The sequence below is a fragment of the Melanotaenia boesemani genome, chromosome 9 (assembly GCF_017639745.1).
Source record: "Melanotaenia boesemani isolate fMelBoe1 chromosome 9, fMelBoe1.pri, whole genome shotgun sequence".
Classification (NCBI taxonomy): Eukaryota; Metazoa; Chordata; class Actinopteri; order Atheriniformes; family Melanotaeniidae; genus Melanotaenia; species Melanotaenia boesemani.
The window spans coordinates 32,421,322-32,433,413 of NC_055690.1; the positions used below are offsets into that span (position 1 = coordinate 32,421,322).

At 40.6% G+C, this 12,092-nt stretch overlaps 1 protein-coding gene across 1 annotated transcript in view; it reads left to right on the plus strand.

Annotated features, from left to right (window-relative positions):
* Positions 1 to 5,237: 5,237 nt before the first annotated feature.
* The window catches only part of galnt17 (polypeptide N-acetylgalactosaminyltransferase 17), a 37,157-nt gene continuing 30,302 nt past the window's right edge, over positions 5,238 to 12,092 (plus strand). The window contains exon 1 of the mRNA XM_041995394.1: positions 5,238 to 6,385. Coding sequence (XP_041851328.1) covers positions 6,145 to 6,385 — 241 coding nt within the window. The 5' untranslated portion in view covers positions 5,238 to 6,144. The remainder of the gene's footprint in view (positions 6,386 to 12,092) is intronic.

Genomic DNA, 12,092 nt, shown 5'->3' on the forward strand with positions numbered 1-12,092 from the left:
CAAGATTTTTTTCCTGTATTTACTTTGCTTTTATACAATTGAAAGTAAATTCAGACATTAGGGATTAAAGGTACATATAGGATACGGGACCTGAGAGGTGCATCTGGACAGGTTATGGAGCCGTGGGACTGCCAGGGGATCCTAAGACATTTATTTATTTTTACACTCCTTTTACCACACTTCCATCAACAGTTAGCAAAATACTTTGTGTAGCTCCATCATATTGCATCAACCATCCACATGGTTCGATGTTAAAATGTCTGTTCACAGCCCTCTGTTGGCTTTGCAAGTGATTGTGCTCCAAACACAGTTCACTTCAAGCCTTAGTGGATGTTCCTTTTCTACCCGGTAACAGGACCAGCTGCAGCATCACTGTGTCCACTCCTTTCAGGCTCCAGCCCATCACAGCTCAAATCCTCACACTTAGACACAGACTTCGTAACAGGTGCATGTGTTAGTACTTCTGCTCCTGAGCACATCCAACAAAATACTAGTTTGTCTCTTGATTTGGCGGCAATATGATATCATTCCAAATGGATTCCTACTCTAGAAGCGACTAATAGAACATGAGTGGGAGACGGGCAGGTGGTCTTCTTTGTTATGGTGAGACGTAAGCTCATTGAAATCATCAGGTTTGATTTCATATTTGATGATCGACCTGAATAGAAAAGCTGCAATATACATTAACTTGTGGTGAACTGTGATCATTTGCAGGTTCTGGTGAATTAAATGTGCATTAACTAGTTTTATGTGGACGTCTATGTCAACATAACAGAAAATAATACTAAAATATTAGAGAGAAGTTTTTCATCAGTGGAAGATTACAGCCATGAAAAAGCCACCTCTGAACTTTGAATTGATGTGTTTTATGTTGACAAAGAGTCAATCAATCTCTCACACACACCAGGTCTGAAACAATCAGTGAGACATGAAGGCAACAGAAGCAGCACCGTCCTGCTGCCACAAGGTGGCATCATTTTCAAATCTCAGCAGTCCGCTCAAAATGGATAGATAGATAGATAGATAGATAGATAGATAGATAGATAGATAGATAGATAGATAGATAGATAGATAGATAGATAGATAGATAGATAGATAGATAGATAGATAGATAGATAGATAGATAGATAGATAGTAAAATAACAAGACAAACCTCATCATCACAAGCAGCATCATCATGACATCTGATAGGCTACCATGATCATGTGACACAGAAGGAAGACGCTGTTGCTGGGCTTCACATGCAACTTTATTCCCTAAAACTTTCACAAGTGAAAACAAATGGCATGTTTCTTATCACCAGAGTGATATCTCGATACTCAAAATAGTATTGAATCATATTTTTGACCGGCAGATAGTGAAACACTGACTCCAAAGCATCGATACACCCACCCCTACAGAGGAGATGTGTAACATCACTTACTGGGAAATTAGATTGAATTTAGGGAAAAAAAAAAATTCTCCCAGATGAACAGCACAGAAGACAGAGGAAATGTCATTCTGAACTCTCATCATTTTCCTCAGAGAGGAATCAAATGTGATTGATAAACTCAAGTTTAATCAGTTTAGCTGCTCATCTGAAATCATGAATCTGGCTGAAGAGCCTTTCCAGTCTGCACAATGTAAGACATCCTCCACCTTTACACTCTTAATACAATATACTGTAGATTTGCTAATAATCTTTCATGAATAATGCTTGTTTACTGCATTAAACTCTTTACATAACACAGATTACTTATGTAATGTATGAAAATGTGATGTGGAGTGATAGTCATTCACATCAGAGAAAAACTGCTGAACAGAGATGTGAAGAGAGAAAACAACGGGCTGTAAACTCACCTTTGTTTTAGGAGTGAGAAAGAAAGAGATTTTAAAGCTTTACTTTCAGCGGGAACCCATTATTCAGTAACCCCATCCCCCTTTTGATTAAAAAACTCTGCAGTATTGAGCTCGCTTCATCTTGAATGGCTCACTGGCTGTGAAAAAGACACATGCTTTAACCTGACAGCTTATGGTTGTGTACCATATGGTGTGCACTGCTCTGAATTTGCATTGTGTGAGTGTACAGTGGTTGCTGTATGGCATCATGAGCTGGAGTGCTGTATATTAAGCAGTGAGTGAGCAGCCCATGTTTTTAGCTGATTGGTGGGAAGCAGAAAAATAGGCCAGCATAAAGCTCTGAGCAATGTTGACAAGGTCAACGTTACAGTGGTGAGACCATGGGTCACAGTCGCTGCAGGATGGCACATCTTGAGGGGTGCTGCCAGTATGCAGCAGTTTGTGTCTTTAAAAGGTGGTCTAAGGAAGAACAATGTTGTGCAAGGAAGATAAAGACAATGTCAAGAATATTTCAAAGTTTAGATGCACTAGACTCCTTAAAAAGAAGATGAGCTATATGATGTCATAGATCCTTGTGTGTAATCCAAGGTTTGAATTGGAGAAATACCAGTCACTTCAGTATATCTGGAAGCCTCGTTTCCACCAACGGGTGCAGGTCGGGACGTGATGGTTGGGTTTGGATATGGTTTGTAAACTGTAATCTCATTACATTTCCACAGCCAACCGTAACCTTACCTGAGAGTATCATCCGGATAGCTATAGATGTCTCAGCTACATAACAGCATGACGCCATCGCAGAACAGCACCTTAAATTAGAACTAAAAACACTACACAGAAACAAAGGCAGAGAATGGCATCATCCAACAGTTGGTGTTCTTTCTTCTTGCCGGTGCTTCATAAAGCCATTTGACATGCACCTGTTGGTGGAACTGGGGCTTATCTGGCTCTATAAATGAGTTTCTGAAAAGCCAAGCAGATGAAAACATGAGCAGTCTTGGAAGCCTGTAACTTTTATGTGTGTGGATGTGTGAAATGACTTGGGATTATTATCTTCTGTGACGACCTCTGCATTGTTTGTACACATTTTGAATGCAAAGTGATTAATAAGCCTTTTAATGAGGAGCTCACCTCAAACTCTGGCATTCTTTGACTCGGCCCCTTTTGATCCCAAAGAAATGCTCACAAACCACTTTTCACAAGTCTTTTTCTTTTGTCCTTTTTATGGCTTTATGAGGAACCTTGAAATAACCTCAATCAGTTTCACGATTTGAACAATTAAAATGAGCAAAAACGAGACAAGCCTAACGTACTTTTCAACATTCAAGAACACACTCACCACATGTGCACAAGTCTTTTACACTTCTGAGTCACCGTGAGAAGCACATGACTGATCTTTAAAATCTGAATTTAGAGCCCAAAGCTGATCAGATTGAGAAGGAAAGTTGTAAATATTAGGCAGGTGCCAAACTGGAAGGAAAAATGGATTAAGTTTATATCGTATTTTCCTTGACTGTCATTGGGAATGTGAGATTACTGTATGTAAGGGGAATAAGCTGAATTAGATCACAAACAGTCCACTTCTCATGGAAACAACAAATCTGTTATTTTCACATGACATCAAAGTATATGAGCCTGTGTCTTGAAAAGTATTGACATATTTCTCAATATTTTTAATATAAACACACATTAATAACAACAAAAAAACCCTGTTTTGTGTAGCTGCACCATGCATCAAAGGATGTATGCATTTGTTCATGGGAAACTTTTCTGTTCACCAAAGATGAAACACACCTAACGGCTGACAGACACACACACAAATTGAACTGATTGTATCCTGAGAGCACAGCCGGGCTGAAAGTTTTTCCTCTTTTTTCAGGGGTCGTATTCAGTTCATCTCGCCTTTTTCAAGCGTGAACTGTCCACCTCTTGGCCAGCAACTTGAGAAGTTGACAAGACCACTTGAGTTGCGACTCATGTTCACCCCTTCGACAAATATCGAGTCAAATCTGCTCTTAGACTTCTTATTTTACTCGGCTGTCTTCTGTGCTGCTGTCACACAATCTCTCTCTCTTACATTTCTATCTTTTGTTCTCTCCTGCATCTCAGTGTGTCTCTCTACTGCTTTAGGAATTTTTCTTCCTTTGAATTTTGATTCCTCCCCAGTGTCTGCACTCTCCTCCCACCTTTTCTAAACCTCTCTTTTTCCCTTTTCTCCCCATATCTCTGCCTCCTTGTGTGCCTCTCACTGATGCGTTTTCTCTTCTTTGCCCTTGATGTTTTTTTTTTCTCCTCTCCATCTCTCGATTCGTCTCATACAACCCAGCACTGGGTTTGATCTCACTATACCTTTCTTTTTCCCAGTCTTTCTTTCAGACACAAACACTCCACTGCCTCTCTCCTCCCGGGTTGCCTGTAGATCACAGTTGGCATGTCTTTCTGTGAGCTGCAGAGTTATCAGCGCCTTGATTCATACAAGCTATCTGGGTGACCCATTTTGCACAAATTCACATGTTTTAATGCACCGAAATGAGGTACTATAATGTGTTTCATCAATGCCACAAATTAGCTTTATCACCACGTTGATGGTCTCTCTCTGCTACAGATAATCTCAAAAAAATTTTCAAACATGCAAACAGTAAAGAGCCAGAATAGAAAATTTGTAGATTTTTTTAAAACATATTTTCTATTCTGGTTCAGATGCTGCTCTGCTTGTTTGTCTTAATGATCTTGTACCTTTTAACATGTGTGATGAGTAACCATGCCAACGGGAAAGTTGTTTACATGCAGGAGCACATGACTAATGTTTGAAATTAGAGCCCAAATGAGGTGTGAATATTTGGCAGAAGCAAAATTGGAGAGCAAAAAGGAGAAAATTTAAACCATTTCTCCTTTGATTGCCATTGGGAATGTGAGATCACTGGCAAGTAAAGAGAATGAGTTTGGATTAATGAAGGTGACTAAGCAGGATACTGGAAATGCATCATCTCAGACTCCACACCTTACATAAGAAATGGAATTTGTGAGGGCAGCCCGAGTTAACACATAAAAAATGTATCTGTTGATGCCTCACCTGTAAACACCTTTGTTTCTGTAATTACTTGTGTGGAAACTTGCACCTGCTTCTGTATCTTTAAGGTCAGTTTTGTGTCCTCAGAAAAAAACTGCTGATTGTGTATTCTAAAAGTTTTTCCTCCAATGAGTAATGAGATTTCACTTGAACTGAGTTTCTGTCTATCTCTGCGTTTCCGTTTTCGATTATTTTCTGCACATAAATGGATGCTTTTCCCAATTAAACTATCTAAAAAACATAATTATTTAGCTTGCAAAGATCTATCCAGTCTCAAACACTGGAACCAGTGACGGTGTTTTGGGGCACACATTATCAGTGACACCCCACCCACCACTCCTGACCTGCTGTGAACGTCGCCCGCTTGAGTCCAGCGTCCTCAATACGGGCTGTGTACGTTACCCAGAGAATAAGAGGAAATAACAAGCCACAACAACCGAGGAGGACGTACACAATAACAGGAAGACGTTGGTATGTGCTGAGAGAATGGGGAAAATATGAGGAAAACGGGGAAATAAGGACGCATTTCTCCTGCTGCTGCTGCTGCTGCGTTTCCGGAGTGTCTGTGGGTTTTGCTGGAGAGAGGATGTTGCTGCTGCATCGCGCGGTCGTCTCACCACATCTCATTGTGATTAAGCATCGATTGGAAGTCTGCGTGTGAACAGACAAGAAGCTGAAATGTTGTCTGCGGGGTCTGAAGGATTTCCCTGATAATCTGCGAGAGTCTCCGCGCGCAGCCTTCCTCCTCAGTCGCATCACTGCCGGCTTATGTGAGACGCAAAGGAGAGAGGAGAGAAAAAAGACAGTTGATATTCTCCTCTGTGTTGAATTATTTAGGAGTATCTGTTCCTCAAGCTCAACACATGCTGGTGTCTTTGTCTTACATCTTCTGTGCGTGATTTTAAAGCCGGGCAGGAAGAAAGTGGAGGTGACACGGATGACAGCCGATGGCCAGGCGTCCCAAATTTCCTCAGAAGGGGGATGCAACCTAAAATAACCTCTGTGTCAGATGGTAAGAGAGCAGATTTATGTTCAGGAATCAGCGCACTGCAACGTTTGTGTTTCTGTGTGGACTCGGGTCTGCCGATGTAACCTCCCTGCAGCTTTCCGCACATCTCAAACCGAGGGAGCCTTGAATCTGCTGCACTCACGGCTTCTCCTGAACTGCCCCCCCTCCCCCTCTCCATCCCCCCTGTTCCTGACCCCTCCTCATCACTCGGAGCCCCGACTTTTTTTTAATGGCTTTTGTGTTCAGAAGATGGAGGGTTTTACTGCTGCTGAACGTGCTTGCGGTCGCTGGCTTCATGACCTTCTGGGCCAAGTGCAACACGCGCAGCATCCAAGCCGCCGGTCCGGAGGCTCCGGCTGACGGAAAGCGGCCCCGGGCCAACGGAACAGCACAGGGGTCCAGCATCAGCCACGAGGTGCTGCTGAAGAGGCTGAGCTCGCTGGAGGATGTGGTGTACAGGCAGTTAAACGGTAAAGAGCATAGTAACACTTAAAGGGAAATGACATGTCAACCTGATTTCCTTCAAGGAATGACTGAAAAGAATTAGATTTTTCCTCGAAGGATTCTCACTGACATGAACTCTGAACATGTCAGATGTCTAACAGAGTTTTTTGGGTTTAACTTCATCAAAATTTTCCCTGCAAAAAAAGTACACAGTCTACATTTTACGCCTTAAAGGTCCCATATTATACACTTTATTCCCAATCTGAGACCATTCATTAATATCTAAATGAAATATTTCCGCCATGGTATGGACAAATCGACCCTCAGTTTGAGTGCAGCGGCTTCTCTTCACCTCCCTCTTTTTAGCAGCTTCAGAAATGTGCCGTTTATGGTGGGCGGAACCCTGGTGGAGCAGCTCAGCTGTTGGCTCCGCCCATCGCATCGCCCGTCATGAGGTGATTGACAGGTTAGGCCTTAGCGGTTGCTAGACGCTGATTACAGCGTAGTGAAGGATAAACAAACGCCGGAACACCGGAACCCATTCCTGAAGAAGAAGTGCTAATATATTTTCAAGCTATCAGACTAATAAGGCCGAAACGATAAAATAACTGCCAGCTCTTACCTCTCCAGCTGTGTCACGGACAGTTGGTATTGAACCTGGCTTCAGCTTCAAACGGTTGGTGAAGCCTGCTTTCCATGCCCCCATGTTGTGGAAACAGTCCTCTTTGAAATGCTGGCCACAGACATGCAAAACCTTTGGAAGTTTTCCGGGTACATTTCCTCCAAAAATAAAATTAATCCACTCAGTCCTCGTGGGTTCAATGGATGGAAGTAAAAAAACGTTTTCGTGTTCATTTATGCAGCCACAAACAGAACAGTGCTTCTGTCGCTTAGCCATGTCCGCTAACGAGGGTTGCCGAAGAGGGAAAAACACTGGGCGCTAGGTGATTTTTAGAGGGCGGGCTTTGAGAGCCGGTAGGCGGGTCCATCGCTCTGTGGGGAGTGGTTATTGTCCCTTATGACGTCATAACGTACACGCTTTCAAACAAGCTCATTTCAGCGCTTACTTCCCTAGAGGTGGAGCAGGGGGGAGAGAGAGCGCCTGAAAGAGTTTCACACTTACGGGTCTCCTACACATGCGGGGGGACCAGTATGACTGTTCCAAAACCATTAAAAAGTGAATTTTGCATAATATGGGACCTTTAAATCTTACGACACATTATCTAATTAATTTATTTATTATGGTGGTTGTTATGTTACGTTATTATTATTATTTTTTTTATTATTAGGCTATTATTATTTTTACCCCGGAACAACAATTTACACAAATTCTTCATTCCTCAATTTGACCTATTTACACATATAAAAGTAAGCATAACATTAATGTGCAGAGGTGGTCCAAGCCTTTTTTGGGTATTTAGTAGAAAATTGATTTGGGGGCACCCACCACCACAGCACCACTTAACAACGGTGCTTTATCATTTTAGACGAGGCAAAACAGGTTTGTAAAGCATATTTCATGTACAAGACAAAGTGCTTTACATATAATATTTAAAGCATTACAGCAAAGTGCAAAAGAAACATTAAATAAGATATTTAAAACAAACTAAAATGAATAAAATATATTGATTAGAAACAGATCAATCTAAAATAGAAAGAAACAGACAGAACACAGGCATCAGTGGGAATATATCATTATCGTTATCATTATCATTGTCACCATCATATTCACTGTAATTAAGATATTCATCATCATCACTGTTAATGTGCTTTGCAAGAAAATATATTTGAAAAGAAACACTGTCAATCTTAATTGAATGCAGTGGCAAATTATCAATATAAAGTATAAAGGATTTTGCAGCTGTTAATGAATGTTTGCAAATAACTTCAGAGTTTGTATGTATTTATAAATCAAGTTTTCTCACACTATTAAAAAGGCCTGAGAAATTCAAGTTTGTGAATAAGTATAAAAGGATTTACATGGTTAAAAAAAAAATCCATATTTGTAAAGAAAAAAAATAAAAGTTCTTTTGCAAAAATCTGTTCATGGATGCAAACCTCAAACCTGCATGCAACACTGAAGTTACAGAGGCCCTGTCTTTACATCTGATTGGATGATGACAAATCAAACTGTCCAGTGAGAGAGCAGATGGCTCTCTGTCCATATGCACCACTTCAGGCTTATTTCAGGGGAGTTGAGGACAGCGACTGATTGTTGATGGCTGATTCATATGTCCGCCATCTAGAGGCGGAAAATGGTAACAGGTTAAAGCTCTCTTTCTGGAAACATGACCTGGGGCCTCATTTATCTAACTGTGCATAGCAAAGCAAACTACAGGTGCGTCTGCGGCGCAAAAAGCAAATGCGGCGGACTTCAGCTTTCAGATTTATAAAAGCGTCCCTCGCCTGTTTCCGTTTATAAATCAGAATCAACTCTAACACGGGCGCACATAAAGGGAATTCCTTCCCAAGCCCACATGGTGGCTATAAATGGTCAGGTGAACGCCTATGATATATTCATCACATCATTTCCATGATGGCTTGGGAGGGAAAAAGGGAAGAAGCATAATTTTTCGGTCTGTGAGATAGAGATCCTGATAGACAATACTGACAAATGCAAAAAAGTTTTATTTGCAGGGCGTGGGCATCACCAATGTCAGAAAGGCAGAATAGTCGGAGCAGGCGGTATGATGCTGTCATTTAGTGTCAGAAGGCAAGACATGCCAGAGGCATCAGATGTTGTGGCTGGATATCTCAGTCAGTCAGTAGAGCATCCAGCATCCGTCTGCCATGCGGGAGATCAAAGTTCGAGTCCCACAGAGGTGAACAGCAACACCTTCCAGTTGGGTCTTTAGGCAAGACGCTACAGCCCACAGTAAATCATTTTAGAGAAAAGCATCTGCTAAATGACAGTAATGATGCCGGTAATGTAGTCTTTAAGTATAAAATAAACATGTGCAGATACATCTGAGATTGGTAGCAGATTATTTAGTGTTAAATAATATTTTTTTATTGTTCCTGGGAGTTCCAACTGGGTCGGTGGTGCTGTAGCTGTGGTTGGAGAGGGTGAGGCTAGAAACTCCACGCAGCACCGCCGTTTCCTCAGAGGAAGTCCTGTAGGTGTGTGTTTCATTAGCGTTGCATCACTTCTAGATGCTCCAGTCTGTGTCCTACTCTGCTGGATCTCAGAATAAATGACCAAAGTTTACTTTTCGCATTTTCTTTTACTGACTAGTAAATGTTGGCAGCTGACTCTTCACCTCATCATTTCCTTGATTTTATTCTGTACCGCTGGTGTCGCAGTTTCCTGTTTTCCCAGATTTGTGCGTACGCCATAGTCAGAGTTTGCATGGAAGTATATTCTTCTGCGTGCGTCGGTTTTTGTACCTACGCCAGCTTTATAAAAGAGGCTCCTGGTGCTTGTCGCAATTTTGTAGCTTTGGTATTCTTCACGGGGCCTATTTTTTCTGCTTGCTATTCTAAACCACACACCCAAAATGATTTAAATATATCTTTCAATATAAAGTTAAGACATCTGTGATTACTACAGAAGTTTTAGAATGAACTAAAACAATGTATTTAACCCTTGAATCATATAGTAGTTCAGTTTATCTAGGAGTTAGTAAAGTAATATCTGGTGAGTTACTGTGCAAAAGTAGAAGCTAAAAAAGTGAACCTGAGCAGTTTGACAGATGTCCAAGCTAAACCACCTAAACATGCCCAAATGTGCCATTTGACCTTTAAAGTAAAAAGTAATTTTATTTCACCGATTCAAAATATATCTCTGCAACCCATTAGTTGACTTTCATAATCGACACCTCAATCGACCAATCACAGTCCACAGAATAAATTGTCCAAATTCACCATAGAAACACCAATAAAGCCCAGAAAGAAGTAAGTTTGTACAGGAAGAAGGGTAAAACCGGCATTTAAGGCTCATTTATGCTTCCTTATGTATGTAAATTGAGATGTCATCATTGCTGACACCTGAGGCTCCTCACTCTTGCAAATGCCAGTGGCCAGAGCAGTCACACCTTCGTCTCCTCCCCTCTGGTTGGCACACCACTCGACCAATCACAACGCCAGTCACCTTCCACCATCCACCAGGAAATAAAAGACTGCTGCTGTGATCATCAGGAGGGTGAACCTGTTTGACACGGGCGGTTTCTCCCTCATTGGCAGACTTGTGGTGGCTGTTGATTGTGTGCTTTCTGTGTCTAGTTGGTGGCAACTTTCGGACTTAGTAAAACTTACAGGTTCCAGCAGGGTTAAACCTGACTGCTTTTGATTTGTAGTGTTAATTAGTAGTCTCGGTTTTGGTTTTGATCGCATACAGCTCGTTTGGCTGCTCTTTACATTTTTTGTTTTCAGATTAAGCTTTAAACCTTAGCAGTGTAAAGTTAGTAAGTGTTGGGCTAATTTAGTGTAAAGTGTTTTTAGTTGTACACTGTTCTTAGTTTATTGAAACTGCTGCACTGTTTGTTTAGCCTAGATTCAGTACGCCAGTTTATGTTCACCTTTTTGATTAACTTTGTGGTTTTTGGTTATCTGGCGGGATTTTGAGTTAGACTTCAGAGGTAACAGTTTTGTGTTTCTTTCAGCAGTTTCACCCCCAACACTGGTTGTGTTGCCACCATTGAGATTATTCTTCATTTTTGTTCAAACAATACAACCTGGTTTTTACTTATTTTAAACATCTGTTCACCATTTTTCCATCTTTTTGTTGCACCCTCTCATATCCCTAAAGTGGGTCGTAACACAAATTTTAAAAAACACAAAGTAAGAACAACAATTAAACGTATGTGCATATCATGCTGTGGGGTGACTTTGTGGAACAGTCTGGACCAAGACAAAGCAAAGAACAAACAAATATATTTAAAAAGAGGTATAAAAATATATTATAACAAGGTATATGGAAGATGAGGGATAAAAATTGCTATAAATATGGGATATAAATGGATATGGATATTTATGTAGTCTATGTTTTATATACTTTTTATGGATGTAGTCTTTATTGATATGAATATTTTGGTAATTATATGTGTTTTATATATTTATATGAATGCAGTATGTTTATTGATATTTATGTTGTATATATATTAAGTTGGATAATAATATAGTATATGGATATTATATAGTACATAGATATACTATATAAACCACAAGGAGTAGAATGGGATGGGATTTCCAGAAAAAGTGTATCCTCCCACTCTTTTTTCAAACTTCTTTATATTGATTTGATGATGCAATAATTATTATTATTACTTTTTCATTTTCTTTCTGTTTATAGTTTCTTTCATTTGTTTGAAATAAATTAATTCATTCATACTTTCATGCATTTTTTATGTTGCCATGGTTGTTAAGTCAGTTTCTCCACTAGTGGTCAGTGTCAGAGTTTGTACCGCGAGCAGTAATGCGTCGCTATAAAGTTGTTTCCAACCGCTCAACACGACCTAAACACTTCCATATCCTCGTTCTGAAAGCTTGCACGATTTCTACAGTTGTGCTTATCTTCATTCTTCTTCTGCTTTCCCGCCCTCCCTTCCTGACCTTCTTCTTCTGTGGTTAGTTTCTTTTGCTGGGTGCATCTGCACAGTACTGCCTCTGCGATTTCCGGTGGTATTGCTCCGTCTTCTGCATCAAACGACAGATGGACCAAATTACATGCGTAACCGACGCAGGAAACGGACGAAACTGTCTGTCTGTCTGCGTATCATCTACTGAGTTGAACAT